Source organism: Apium graveolens, unplaced genomic scaffold, assembly GCF_009905375.1.
Source record: "Apium graveolens cultivar Ventura unplaced genomic scaffold, ASM990537v1 ctg1809, whole genome shotgun sequence".
Lineage (NCBI taxonomy): Eukaryota > Viridiplantae > Streptophyta > Magnoliopsida > Apiales > Apiaceae > Apium > Apium graveolens.
In genome coordinates this window covers 31,374-47,613 of record NW_027417406.1, presented here as the reverse complement: position 1 = coordinate 47,613, position 16,240 = coordinate 31,374, and the positions used below count along the sequence as shown (strand labels likewise).

At 34.0% G+C, this 16,240-nt stretch overlaps 2 protein-coding genes across 2 annotated transcripts; both read right to left on the bottom strand.

Annotated features, from left to right (window-relative positions):
* Window positions 1–1,624: 1,624 nt before the first annotated feature.
* On the bottom strand, window positions 1,625–5,549 carry LOC141700129 (V-type proton ATPase 16 kDa proteolipid subunit). The gene is made up of 3 exons (XM_074503902.1): window positions 5,360–5,549; window positions 2,752–3,037; window positions 1,625–2,034 (listed from the first exon to the last, which is right to left on the bottom strand). Exons 1-3 carry the CDS (start codon window positions 5,436–5,438, stop codon window positions 1,902–1,904), a joined length of 498 nt encoding a protein of 165 aa, XP_074360003.1. The 5' UTR covers window positions 5,439–5,549; the 3' UTR covers window positions 1,625–1,901.
* Window positions 5,550–6,424: 875 nt separating this feature from the next.
* LOC141700131 (V-type proton ATPase 16 kDa proteolipid subunit) lies at window positions 6,425–9,119 on the bottom strand. Its single transcript, XM_074503903.1, has 3 exons — window positions 8,887–9,119; window positions 7,455–7,740; window positions 6,425–6,752 (listed from the first exon to the last, which is right to left on the bottom strand). Exons 1-3 carry the CDS (start codon window positions 8,963–8,965, stop codon window positions 6,620–6,622), a joined length of 498 nt encoding a protein of 165 aa, XP_074360004.1. The 5' UTR covers window positions 8,966–9,119; the 3' UTR covers window positions 6,425–6,619.
* Between the last annotated feature and the right edge of the window lie 7,121 nt (window positions 9,120–16,240).

The window sequence follows — 16,240 nt, the reverse complement described above, 5'->3', positions numbered from 1 at the left end:
AAGGACTTCTGATGACCGAAACTACTAAGGAGAGACCCCGAGAAGAGGGACAAGAACAAATTTTGTAGGTTCTATAAGGATGTTGGTCATGACACCAACGACTACGGACAACTCAAGGACGAGATTGAGAATCTGATCCGACGAGAAAAGGGTGGAAAGTTCATTAAGAGTGATGATGGCGGAGGCCATAAGAGAGATAATGATCAATGGGGTAACAACCGAGGTCAAACCCGTATCCCATAGGGCATGTGATCAATTTGATCTCCAGAGGGCCAACGGCAGCGGGGACAACGAAGAACTCTTGAAAAGCTTAAGTTATGGAGGTGATGAGTATAGTCGGAGGCGCACCCAAACGTGCTAAGACTGAGATACATGTTGATTCGGCGACCCTGACCTTTAGGGTTTTAAATTTCCTCAGGATGATTCCATGTTTATCACCCCGATAATTGTCCTCTCAAGAGAGTCCTGGTCGACAATGGAGCTTCCATAGACAATAGGTTTCACGACACGTTTGGGGCACACTGACTCTCAACTGACCTTCTCTGACGCGCCCATCTATAGGTTTAATCTATAGGTTTAATCTATAGGTTTAATGGATTGAAGTGTCAAGTATAAGGAGCGATTCGACCTCCCATAACTATAGGAGAAGAGCCCCAAGAGGTCACGCAGATGTTAAACTTTTAGGTTGTCAAGGCAGCCTCAACTTACAGTGTTACGATGAAAAGGACCAGGATTCATGTGTTTAAGAACGTGCCCTCAACTTACCACATGGTACTCAAGTTCTCAACTAGATACAACGTCGTTGAAAAGAAAAGAGATCAGAAAATGGTCGAAGTTGCTATTTAACAGCACTTAGGCCGATGGAACTGGTCCCAATAAAGGACATGGATGTTCGCGAGAATGAAGAACGTCGAGGGAAGCCAGCTGAGGACTTGGTCCCAATTCCTCTAGACTCGTTACACCTTGATATGGTCACCTACATTGGAGTGTCTTTGGAGAAGCCCTTGAAGGACCGATTGACAAAGTTCTTACAAGAGAACAATGATGTGTTTACTTGGATAACAACTGATATGTCGATCAACCCCAACATTATAACTCACAAGTTGAATATCGATCTCCGTGCAACAGAAGTAGAGAACCTATGCACCACGGGCTGGAAACCATTAAACAGGAGGTTGAGAAACTCTTACTTCACTCGAACCAGGATTTATTGGCTAACAATTTCTTGACAACAAGAATTTGAGGTATTATGAACCCAGTAAAATAAAGGTGTAGTCAATATTTAAATTTCATAATTTCTTGACCAAAGTTCTAGTCATTCCTTAATTTATTATAAAAAATTTAATCCTAGTAATTTAGATGTGAATAGGTGTATTTAACTCCAACAATGTTACTTTAATTCTTTGCTTATTTATATTATATCATTAAAACTACTTCTAATCATAAAAAAATACGCTACACAATAGAAAGAAAGAGAGTTTGTTCTTAATTATTTATAATATGCAAGTTACGAGAGGAAAAAGGTAGGTTATTTATAGGTAAAGAGGAGCTTGTGATTTAAATAATTAGGAGTAAATGCTAATGATTTAAAAGAGACACATATATAGATTCTAAGCCACAAAAAAACGCTATAAATAACTAACATTATCACATACTGAATTGTAGATTAATGTTGCAACACAATTATAACAATGAATGTAAATAATACATGCAGATAAAGGCAAATAGACAAGTAACTGCTTTTATTTTGCAAGAACTGAATACTACTACTACAGCCTCTGAACATACAGAAGATTATGCAACCATACAAACGCTGTTCGTATAACAAAACCTTTTTCTCTTTTATCAGACTTATGACAGCGCCATTAACAATAGAAAGAATTTGTACGAGCACCTCGATTCTAGTCAGCTCTGGATTGGCCGGCACGCGAAGACAAGATAATGCCAACAATGAGACCATACAGAGCCAGAGCTTCAGCAAAGATGAGGATAAGAATCATCCCGACGAAAAGTTTGGGCTGTTGTGCATTTGCTCTGCAAATTAAAATTATAATCAGATAGCGAGCACTTGAGCAATGCTTTAAAAAAGATGTTTTACTTGGGCTATTGTAGAAAAATATATTATTCAGTTTATACAATTTCTTTTATTGTCTGTTGTGTATATCCAGAATATATACTTAAAAACCAATGACCCCCTGTCCCCTACTAGATCTGAAGTACTACATGCTACTCTTCTTGTCCACTGCTAAATTTATCCAACATTGAGTGTCTCTTTACAAAAAATAACTACTACACACTCACATCTGCACAAAAATATAAATATCTTTTGGTCTTTAAAGACATTAAATTTTAGGCAAACTAGTAATTCATTTTTATAACATTTTCATTGGCAGTAGAGCACAGTACTATAAGCTAAAGAGGCTTCTCCAACTGTCTTAAAAGTATTGAGCTACTGAAAAACACAATTACCCCAAAATGCAAGGATGGAGCATTGATCATGGATGCCCAAGTGATAGACATGCAGTATTATAAACTAAAGAGGCTTCTCCAACTGTCTTTAGTTAGAAGTATTTAGCTACTGAAAACAAACAATCTTTAGTTAGAAGTATTCAGCTACCTATTTACTTCAGTTTTACTACAAAGAGCAGGTCGGTTTACTTACCATTAACTTGTACCAGAAAAACAAAACAAGCACACAATTTAGATTACCATGTATCACCAACAAATAATTAGATGGAAAAATAACAATACCTAACACCAGCATCACCAACAATTCCAATTGCCATTCCAGCGGAGAGCCCAGCAAGACCACAAGCAAGGCCAGATGAAAGATGAGCATAACCATCAAAAAGGTAGTAGGATTTTGCCTTCGGATTGATCCCAGTACTGATAATGACGGCGATAATTAAACCATAGATACCCAACACACCAGCCATGACAACTGGCACAATCGACTTCATAACAAGCTCTGGTCTCATCACTCCCATTGAGGCCACTCCAACACCACTCTTTGCTGTACCATAGGCAGCTCCCATACCTTCATAAAATCAATCAATTTGAAGATGAAAATCAAACAATATATATCTTGCCTGAGAGAAATCTAAAATAAACATGCAATCCCATATATTATCATGGTACTAAGGTAAAAACACTGCTTTACATTTCTCTGTGGACTCCTTACAAAGATCAATATTAAAAAAAACATATGTTTCGTTAGAAAGAAAAACTTCTTAACAGTTTCTTATATATTATAATAATATAAGCAAACATGTTTATACACATTTCCCACTAATATATATGTTTCAATGTTAAAGTAAAAGCGGATCTCCGAAGATTCAGTTGCAGCCAAACAGCAAGTCCTCGTATCCCACTTATAGACTAGAGATTTTATACATTTTAAATATACACCATACCAACAAAATAAAAAAGAGAAGGATCTCCTTCTATTTCTGCATTAGAGTACACATATTCACCTCTTCAATTATAAATGTTACGCTATGACTTCATAACAGCATTATATTGTTAGATCCACAAATTTCTTTGAACTTAAAAGGCTTATCCTTTAGGTGGTCAAATTTTTAGTCTCCTGTTTTCAAGTGCAGAACAGTTTCACATATCAGATATCCTCTCGATTTCCTATAATTTATGTCCAATAATATCTCCAAAGAAGTGGAATAATATCTGTATGTGATACTCACTCAGCATCCCTTCCTACAACCTGTAACGATTCGTAGAAAAACTATATCGTCCAAAACTCTGTATTACATATCAAAACGTCACTCCTTATTTTCTAACTTCCCCCAGACACATTAAAAATTGATAAAACGGACACCTATTACTTCACCAAATCCCAAAAATCTGACACAGTTGAAACTATAACAAGATTTAAACATCTGACACCTTAAACTTGTACTTGACTACTCCAGATTCAAACATACCTCCAAATCAAAGCCGACAAAAACACTAAAATCTCATCCAGAATACGACAAATCTCCGTAAACAGTCATTACTTAACATTACTACAAACAGACAATTAACAACTAATACACCAAAACAACATCTACTAAACCACATCCAACACTCGATTTATCGACTAAATACACCGAAACAATATAACAATCAGTATTGCATTTGCATAAATCATCCATACAACTGCAACAAACTAACAGATACAATAGTACAACAAAATTCACAACAAATCAAGCAATAAAAACATAATTAACAACTAATACACCAAAACAACATCTACTAAACCACATCCAACACTCGATTTATCGACTAAATACACCGAAACAATATAACAATCAGTATTGCATAAATCATCCATACAACTGCAACAAACTAACAGATACAATAGTACAACATAATTCACAACAAATCAAGCAATAAAAACATAATTAACAACTAATACACCAAAACAACATCTACTAAACCACATCTAACATTCGATTTATCGATTAAATACACCGAAACAATATTACAATCAGTATTACATAAATCATCCATACAACTGCAACAAACTAACAGATACAATAGTCCAGCATAAATCACAACAAATCAAGCAATAAAAACATAATTAACAACTAATACACCAAAACAACATCTACTAAACCACATCTAACAGTCGATTTATCGATTAAATACACCGAAACAATATTACAATCAGTATTACATAAATCATCCATACAACTGCAACAAACTAACAGATACAATAGTCCAGCATAAATCACAACAAATCAAGCAATAAAAACATAATTAACAACTAATACACCAAAACAACATCTACTAAACCACATCTAACATTCGATTTATCGATTAAATACACCGAAACAATATTACAATCAGTATTACATAAATCATCCATACAACTGCAACAAACTAACAGATACAATAGTCCAGCATAAATCACAACAAATCAAGCAATAAAAACATAATTAACAACTAATACACCAAAACAACATCTACTAAACCACATCTAACATTCGATTTATCGATTAAATACACCGAAACAATATTACAATCAGTATTACATAAATCATCCATACAACTGCAACAAATTAACAGATACAATAGTCCAGCATAAATCACAACAAATCAAGCAATAAAAACATAATTAACAACTAATACACCAAAACAACATCTACTAAACCACATCTAACATTCGATTTATCAACTAATACACCGAAACAATATAACAATCAGTATTGCATAAATCATCCATACAACTGCAACAAACTAACAAATACAATAGTACAACATAAATCACAACAAATCAAGCAATAAAAACATAATTATTCAAATTAATACTTAAAAACACAATAATTAGAGATCTAGAGTTAAAGTTAGGGTTTAAATATACATGAAAAGACGAGAGCAGCGGCGGCGCCGAGAAAGCCGAAGAACGGAGCGGTTTCATCGCCACTGAACGCCGTCGACATGTTTTCCGGTGAGATTGAAATAATTCCGATGAGATTCCGATTAGAAAAGTTGAGATCTTTTCAACTTCACAGATCTCTTTGTGTGTGTATGTGTGTGTCTCTGATCTATTTGTAAAACAAATGATAGGGGTGAGATTTGTATTATTATGTGTAACTGGGTCCATACACGTGTTCTGTTCCAGTTTGGATCACGAGATCTGGGCCTTGTTGTGGTGAAGTGGGCTGGGCCATATAGAACGTTTCGGAGCCATATTGGGCCTTATAAATTAAATCATCAATAATAATACTTATGAACAGCCGATTCGATCTATTCTTTTCGAACAATAAAATGTTGGGAGAGAATTAACGAACTCCATTACGGCTTGGCCACTGTATCCTCACAAGTTGTTTTAGCTGCCAAATTCATAGTAGGATTTTCGTTCATACTTATTCGTGTTGCTCCAACTGGTTCGTAGCGTTTGTACAACGATTTGAGAATTAGATCATGGTCTATTCTTTTAAAGTGGATGTGGTGTGACATCCTCTTAAAACGAAATTTCAAATGGTGACATAGTTGATCAGAAATTCTGTATAATTTTATTTCAGCCTTATTGATTGGGTTCGTCCCGTTAATAATTGCACCTGTATTGATTGGGTTCGTCCCTTCAATATTTTTTATCGTAGAAAACCTACACCCGATACCTTTTGGGTGTGCACCGATTAAACCCACAGGCTCACACAATAGCCTATATGAACCAAAATAAACCGCACTTAAGCATATACTCCGGTTCAGGAGCTCCAGTAGGATTCAAACATGTGAAACAAGATAATTATCCTCTTTTTAACCAACTGAGTCATCCCTTGCGGGCTTCAAACTTTACTTTGAACATACTTACGATGCAAGTCCTTAATTTAAAACAAAATATCATTTTTCCCTTTTTACAACTCTGCCAGGTTTGTTTCAAAAAAATATCCTCGTGATTGTAATTTATCCATTCTCAGCCACGAACAAAAAGAACATAATAAATTACTAACATCATCACATACTGAATTGTAGCTTAATGTATCAACACAATTTTAAACAATGAATGTAAATAATACATGCTAAAAAAGCAAATAGACAAGACCTCTTTCTCCTTTATCAGACTTAAGATAGCGCCATTGACAGTAAAAAAAAAAAAATTGTTCGAGCACCTCTTTTCTTAATCAGCTCTGGATTGGCCAGCACGAGAAGACAAGATGATGCCAACGATGAGACCATACAGAGCCAGAGCTTCAGCAAAGATGAGAATAAGAATCATCCCAACAAAAAGCTTTGGCTGCTGTGCATTTGCTCTGCAAAGTGAAATTATATTCAGATAGCAAGCAATTGAGCAATCCTGATATAATCATTCACTTATTACTCGTTGGTAGAGTTTTTTCCCTTCAAAGGGGCTCCAAACTTTAATAAGAAAAAGTTATGCTTAAGCTATAGTAGAACAATATTTTGTTCACCCTATGACCCTATATTAGTTTTATTTTTATTATTGCCATTTGGGTATATACAGAAGATATACTTGATCATAAACCTCCCTATCGAGTTAAAAATTTGACGTATTATATACTTTTCTTCTTGAACATTGTTGACTCTGTCCAACACTGGTCTCACATCATTACAAAAATATATACTACACATGCAAATCAGCACAAAAATATATCTTTTGGTCTTTAAAGACGTTAATTTAGACAAACCATTCATTCATCTTACATACTAAAGAAGCTTCTCTAACTGTGTTTGACGTTAATTTAGACAAACTATTCATTCATCTTCCATACTAAAGAAAATTCTCTAAACGTGTCTAAAAAACACATTCAGCACAAAATGCAAGAAAGAATCTATAGATGATGCAAGCCTACTGACAGACTTATATACTTTACAGTGTAACCTAAGCACATATAATATCAAGTATCAACCATGTACCAGACAACTAAAGCACATAAATTTCGCAACCATGTATGGTCCCAAATCAAATATTAAGATAGAAAAAATAAAAATACCTAACACCAGCATCACCAACAATTCCGATTGCCATTCCAGCAGAGAGCCCAGCAAGACCACAAGCAAGGCCAGATGAAAGATGAGCATAACCATCGAAAAGGTAGTAGGATTTTGCCTTCGGATTGATACCAGTACTGATAATGACAGCAATAATTAAACCATAAATACCTAACACACCAGCCATAACAACTGGCACAATTGACTTCATAACCAGCTCTGGTCTCATCACTCCCATTGAGGCCACTCCAACACCACTCTTGGCTGTACCATAGGCAGCTCCCATACCTATATAATATCAATTAAGTTGAGAATCAAATCAAATTATATATATCTTGCTCAAACCAAAATCTATTAACACGGATACCAAATATTAGCAGGTGAACATGTTTATTTGCATTTCTCTGCAGATTTTCATAAAGATCTAAATCAAACAACATGCATTTTTTCTTAAAAGAAAAACTTAATGTCCATATACTATGTAAATGTTGCTATGTTAGAGAAAAAGCCGGATCTCTGAGGATTCAGTTGCGTCCAAGCAGCCATGTTTAATCGCCAACAACTCCCCCATGACAGCATCAGGAATTAGATCCTCACTAACTTCTTCATATACTTGGGAATTAATACATTTAAAAGTATACAGTATACAATATACCAACAAAATATATTTCTATTTCTGGCATTATTAGTGTGGCATTACAGTATACATATGCACCTCTTCAATTATAAAGCTTAACTAATTTATTTCAGGTGGTTAACTTTTTTAATCTTTCGTGTAGTCTAGCTTTGAAGTGATTTTTTATTTCATATATCTTATATTGATCCCTAATAAATTCAGTCCATAAATATCTCCAATGATGTGGAATAATCAACCTGTACGCATACTCACTAAGAATATAATCCTACAACAAGTAACGAGACATAACAAAAAACTTTATCGCCATCAAAACATTATTTGTCAACTTCCTAACTTATGCCAAACACATTTTAAACTTGATTAGCTTGTGGACACCTATAATTTATCAAATTCAGCTCGTAACTCTTAAACTATAACAACATTTAAAAACCGACACTGTAAACTTCTTCTTCACTATTTCAGATTCAAACATAACACCAATTCTAGTCCGAAATGCGATAAATCTCCGTAAAACAGTAAGGAGTTACTAGTACTACCATTAGAAACAGACACTTAACAATAATCGAAAAAACATCCAATTTATCGACTAAATATAACAACACACTATAACAATCAGTATGTCATAATCCATCTATTCAACTGCAATAAACTAATAGATTCAATTACTCAAACACATAAATCATATTAGAATACCAAAAATTAACAACAAAAGAAGCAGTAACGATATAAATATCCAGATTACTATAAATACACACAATAAATAGAGATCTAAAGTTAAATTTAGGGCATGAATATACATGAAAATACGAGAGCAGCGGCGGCGCCGAGAAAGCCGAAGAACGGCGCGGTTTCGTCTCCACTGAACGCCGTCGACATATTTTCCGGTGAGATTGAATAAACTCCGATCAGAAACGTCGAGATCTTTTCAACTTCACAGATCTCTCTTACTCTCTCCCACTCTCTCCCACTCTCTCTCTCTCGCTCGCTCTCTCTCTCTCTCCGTGATCTATATGAGAAACAAATGGTAGGGGGAGATTTGTATTGTAGCTGTGATTGGGTCCATACACGTGTTATCTTTCAGTTCGGATCAGGATCCGGGTCATGTTATTTGGCACTAGGATGGGCCGTGGAATTTCGAAGAGAGCTGTTAGTAGTCGCCGAGCCCATTACTTTTTTATTATGGATCGGTAAGCAACAACATTGGGCCTATAATTTTTTTTTTTAGCAAGTCTGACCACCGAGAGTAATCAAACTAAACCAAATATAATTCGCTAGAGTCGAGTTTGAGTAGAGTTTGAGTAGAATAAGATGTACGTAAAATCGGAGATCATATATTTATTTGAAAAAAATTGTGTGAAGAACCCTACTAACAAAAATTGAGTAGAGTTTGATGGATTTTGTTATGATAAATAACATATGTATCTTGTTGTGTCGTTGAACTTTAAAAAAAAACTTTAAAGTCTGCTATGATTTTTAATTTTTACTCTATTATTATCTTATAAACTTAAATTATTTTGTATCATGTATAATTGAAGGAACCCCATTTGATTATATTTTCATCTTCGTTGTAGGATAATATATAGTTACTTAATTATTTTAGACTTACTTGCAGTGACAGTGACGTGACCCCAACTATTATTTTTTAGCAGTAAAATAGCTTAACTATAAAAATTATCATAGAAGTGACTAAACAAAATTCTTCTTAACACCCGATAGCATTTCGTCAACAAGTGTAGACGGACGTCATTTTTCAAATAATAAAAAATATGTAAAGACATAATTTGAAGGTTATATGCTTACAAACACCTGTGTATATAAATAGTCCATCGCATTTTGAGAAAACCCTAGATTTCAAACTTTATATAATAATCTAGTATATAGCTAATATATTGCCATGTTTACTAGTATACCTGACTAATAGTTGGTATTGGTGAGGTGGCCTAATTCCAATTGGATCAAGTGAGCTGATGAGGTGATGTTATTTAAATTCTGTTGAGTAAAAGGCATTGCTATGATGTTCTTGGCACTATATATACTAGAAAATGATAGACCTAAGGCATTGCTATGTTGTTTTTAGCACTATATACACTACAAAATGATATGCCTTTTTAGGATGTGCATTTCACTTCTTTCAGGCTTCTTTTTGTCATATTGTATCAATGTACTTCTATGAACGCTTTTGATTAAAAACGTCATAGTTAATTCTTTCGGACTTCTCTTTGTCATTTTGTATCAATGTATTTCTATGCACGCTTTTGATTGAAAACGTCATAGTTAATATTAACAAACTCACATGTCAATGAACATTTTTGATTGAAAACTTCAGAGTTAATATTCACAAAGTCACAGGTCCTTTTGGAGCTGGCTAGAAATAGAAACAAAATTCTATTATATGGGCCTGTAGCAGGGCTAGAAATCGCACTTTCAAAGGGTACCTTGATCACTCCAAATCACTCGTGATTTTAAACAAATAAGTTGACCAATCTGTTAAAGAAACTAAAGATGAAGAGAGTGCTTCCCGGTCCATAAAGGAAAAGAAGCAGCAAAAAGATGCATGTGCCTTTGAATACTTCTCAGAAAGTGTCTTTTTCCTTAGAGCTAGACAAGCAAGATGAAGCAGATAAATGCATCACACAGTATCGGGAATGTTCAAGTCTAAATGATAAAAATTATGCTATTTCTGGTGGATAAATTATAGTTCTTCATGTGAACAGTTCAGAGTTGGCTTTGGAAAAAAATCTCCCAATGCATTACATATATATGCATTTAAATGCTATCGATTTGCCACACAATTCTTTTTTTTTCAGGAGTTGCATGTGATTACCACTACGATACAAGGCATGGTGCGACATGTTCACACAATTTACGAGGCAAGCACGATGTAGCGATGTTGCTTGCAACTCTAATTACCATTTGGGGCTCCCTATATATGCACAGGATGTAAAAACGAACATATGCAATAGTTCTAATAATGGAACTTGATCAATCAAATAGAGGCTAAAGACAGAGCTAGCTTATTATTACCTGGAAATCAACAAGAGCTCATCTATAGAGTTTCATTGATAATATTCTGGAAAATTATGTGAATATTATGTGTTAAATAAATAAATATTATGTGTTTAATAAATTTAAAGTGACTATTGTCATGCTATTATATGTTATAGTTGTTATGTGTATTTCTGTGCGGTCCAGAAAATTTTTCGATTGATTAATTTATGTTTAAACTGCAATTATATGAATCTATCTACAATCGGGATGCGTGTTTATTAGCGTCTTTATTAAGATATTCGTTTTATTTTATTTTATGCGCATTTGAATACATTTTATACGTATTCGGGTTTTTCTATTAATTTCAGTATCGTTTTGTTTTTCAAAAATCAGCGGATCGGGACCCCACCGGGACGTCAAACCACACAAAATCCGTGTTTTTATTTTTATAAAATTATTCGTATTTTAAATACCCTTTATTTTCGTATTTTCGAATTATTCGCTATTTTTGGGGAATTTTGACATTAATTTTATATTTTATCATTTTTAAAATTATTCCCCGTAATTATTATTTTGGGGTTTAGTTATTGTAATTTAGAATAAAAACACCCTTAATTTATTTTGGGATATAATTTCTGTAAAAATATAAATACCAACCATTTATTTATTTTATTCATTATTTTTATAAAAATTTCAGAAAAATAGAAATAGGCAAAGAACATTCTTGGGGGTGAAATTTTTTCCTTCAACTTCAATCACGATTTTTGATCGATCTAGCAAACCAAATAAGACGTTCTAGTAGTCAAAATCATCCTCTCGACGAGAGCTTTCTTTTGATATCATCTTTATCTGATGTGAATTATTTTTAAAAAGTCGATTTTGACATTCTTGAGTTGAATTTCGTTTTGATTTTTAAGTGATTGTTGGTTGTTCTTGTTGATTGAATAAGCTTCCTGATATTGTTTAGAGCAGATTCATATATTTATTCGAATTGTTTAAGTTCAGAATCGATGTAGTCGAGTTCATGGTTTTTAAGATTTTATTCTTGTAATTTAAGGATTGTTCTTGACATCTGGATTGATTTTGATCATAGGTATCGATTCTAAATGACAAGAGCTTTAATTTAAGATATAATTCGTTGTGTTTGGTTGAGTTTTAAAGGTTTTGGGTAATTGATCGGAAAAGTCGAGTTTGGAGGTCGAAAATTGGCCGGAGTTCGTGTTTACTGCCTTTATGATTGATGTTGTGTGTTGGTAGTTGGTACGAATTCCAGATATGCTGGTGACTTGAATTGTGCTAAAAACGAGCAAGAATCGTCGAGTTCGGGGGTGTTGGAGTGGCGCCGGGAATTCGCCGGACTCCGGCGAAGTCGCCGGTTTCTGGGATTAGCCCAGATTCCAGTCGACCTTCAACCGGAGTTCTTGGCAACCCGGTTGAAGTCCCCAACTCGACCCGTTAAATTTAATTACAACCCGACTTTGATTTCTTTTTCCCCAAACTCAACCATCAAATATGTTTCTGTCCTCTTCTTTTTAAAATTATTTCAAAATTGTTTTATTATTTCCAAAAATCATTTATTTTGTTTCTAAAAATTATTTACTTATTATTTTTATTAGTTAATTATTTATGAATTTAATTAATTGATTAAAATCATTTAATCAATTAATTTCATTTATAAATAGTTAAATAAATATAAATTATTTATAATTAATTCAAATAATTCTTAAAAATTATTTTTAGGCTTTTAAAAATTATATTTTGGTATTTAAAAGTCATTTAATATTATCATTAATTGATTTAATTATATTCATTTCTTATTTTATTCATAGTAAATAAACCGTTCGTCCGTTTAATACGAAACGAATGCGTATAGACTCAGAAAAATATTGCACTTTCAATAAAAATACTTTTGAATCCTAATTTCTTTTGTATTGTAATGTCATTTGATATGTGTATCAGTTTGAGTCGATAATTGATCGATAAATATTATTAATGATCTGATTTTAATTCTGAGCGCACTGAAGCACATCTTTTAAATGGTCTGATTTATGTGTTACATAAAATATGTGATTACATGTTATACGAATGCCATGATTATGTGTTACGTGATATGCATGCTATCTGTTTACAGTCTTAAAATGCCATGATTAGTTATAAACGATCGGGTAGATGTCAAGACGTATAGTTACGTCGATTGAGTTTGGTTCTGTCAATTAAGATAGTCCTTTTTTTTATAGAATCAAGTGGCAAGGAGTACAATCAGGTACTAGACGGAGATAGTAGCCATCAGCTATAAGCAGAGTAATAGTAAAAAGTTATTGAGCATACCAGGCAGGTATTATCCCATATTCTAAATTCAGAATAGCTTGTTGTTTTGCATATTCAAAATATAAGAACTGTTTATAAATACTCTGATAGCGCATTGAATATCAATACTCCTATATTTATTGACATTCTCTTATTCTAGCAATCATTCTGCTTGAACCAATCCTTTGATTTGATAAATAGTGAATAACTATACTATCCAGATATACTCTATACATTGAAACTTTGAATTGGGATTAGCGAATAACTAATTGTTCTAGTTGTTTCGCCATCAGTTGTCGAGATAACTCTGGACCATGTGAAATGGGGAGTTGAATAGATAAGGATGTCATTGATACGACTCCTTTAATCAAAATTGTTTTGTAATTTGGTTATTGGTTAGCGTAAGAGGCCGAGGCACCGGTCCAGCGTGAGCTATTATACGAAAGTGTAATATCTTGTTAGGCGTGTAATATATAATAGATGATGTCAAAGAATTATGCCTCGGAAGAATGTCAAAGATTACTGGAGGTAATAATATCATCAACATCAGGCAAGAGCATAATATCAAAGGATGGAAGATTTCTGAATATAAAAGCTGGCTCTTTGTCAAGTTATAGGATAGGGATGTTAGCTAGATATCCTAAGCCAGATTTGCTGGAACTAATAGAGGCTCTAGCTGACACCCCCATTCTAGAAGAATTGGAAATACTTGTGCAAATTAAGAACATAATTGAGAAAGAATCAGACAGCTCAGTCTTTACTTAATTATTGTAAACTGTCCAATGTGCAAGTGTTGTATCAGCTTTTGTATCATTTTATTTTCATTCTTTAACTTGGGGTTAGTCTTGTTAACAGGCATGAATTTGTGATAAGCAATCTTCTCACAAATTGGGGGAGATTGTTGTGCAAGATATGCCTGTATCATAACAAGACTAAGTCATACTGACAACCCTAAGATTAGTTGTATTGTAACCTTAATCTGTAATTCATACTTGTAACACTTAATGTCTGTAAAATGTAAATGGAGCAGACTGGAGCATTTTTCTCTAAACAGTGTCAAGCCTAAGAATTCTATCTGGAAGAAGATCAAGAAGATCATGCCTCAGAAGAATTATGAAGAAGCTTGGAGTTGAATAATTTTGTTTGGTATAAAACATTCTAAGTCAAGATCTCTACAAGTCACAGAATTAGTGTTATAGAGAAATCATTCGAGAACTCCAGAATGACTTATCGAGAAGTCATTTAAACTCCAGAGAGTACCGACGGATGAGTAACATCTACCCGGCGGATGAGCAATATCCACTCGACGGATGAGGAATGTCTACTCGATGGATAAACCATGTCTACTCGACGGATAAACCATTACTACTCGACGGATAAACAACATCCACCGGGTATAGAGAACTCAGGAATTATCTGTCGAGAACTCAGAGATATCGACAGGTATACATTCATTAGAGAACTCTGAGTTATCGATAAGCCAAAGTCCATTAGAGAACTCTGAGTTATCGATAAACCAAAATTCACTAGCGAACTCAAAGTTGTCGATAAGTCTAGGCAACAATGAAGTTTCAGAGATATCGACAAGCCAACATGCCTATCGAGATGTCGAGTTCTCTACGACTTAATTGGAGATCTCGAAGTGAAGAAATTTCTCTAAGTACAGAACAGTTCAATATCCAAGGTTGCAAATCAACAAACAATTTACACAGCTGGATTGACAAGTCTACAAAAAGCAGCTTGAGAGATGTGCAAGATCAACGACAAAGATTAACTGACATATGAGATTAAAGTAGTCACGGGAAGCTAAAGATATGCTAAGCCAGAAATGGAAGATTTGCTTTTCTATAAATAGAAATGACAAGTGACGGTTTAGAAAAGATAATAGCATGTTTATTATCCACCGTGTAAACCAGCAGTTAACTGAGTTATAAAGTTGACACTGGTCCTCTAGTTAAGTTAAGAAGAACAATCAGATTAAAAAAGAGTGTGTTCTCTCTCAAGAAAGAAGCTAAATTCTAAAACAAGAACTTAAAGATTTTGTAGCAAAATACTGCTTGATTTTTAATATAAAATTAAGTGAGTTTTGAAGATCTTTGTTTTACATATTTGCTCAGCTATTTATGTTTAACATCCATTCTACTAAATCATTAACAACAACCAACTGCTAAAGCCTAAGTCGATCGAATATCAAACATTTAAGTTAAAACACATTCACCCCCCCCCTCTGTGTTGTATTCATACCTAACAAGTGGTATCAGAGCAAAATCTGAAAGTAAACAGATTAGATCTTGGAAAAATGAATACACAGAAAATCAGTAGTATCAAGATTCCTCCCTTTGATAAGGCCAGTTACACTTTATGGAAAAAGAAAATGTTGCTGTTTATAAGAATGACCAATCACCTTTACATTGATATCCTCAAGAATGGGCCCTTCACTCCTGTAGTTAGAGTTGAGGAAACCACAGATGGAGATATGGTTATTCCAGCTCATTATGCTCCCAAGGATCCTTCTGAGTATACTGAACCTGAAAGAGAGAAAGTTTCCCTAGACAGTGCTTTGCAACTGATACTAATTGAGTCACTTGACAGTGTAATGTATAATAACATTGTCAACTGTGACACTGCTAAACAGATCTGGGAAAAGATTGAAATACTTTGTGAATGAACTGAGGAGGTTAGGTCAAATCAAAGAAGGATATTGATTTCTCAGTATGAGGGTTTTATGGCTAAACCAAAGGAGGGTATTACTGATGTGTTTGAAAGGTTTAATAAGCTGATAAATAACTTGCAGCTTCATGATAAATTTTATGATGTTGAAGAAGTGAATTTGAAATTCTTGCTCACTCTTCCTGA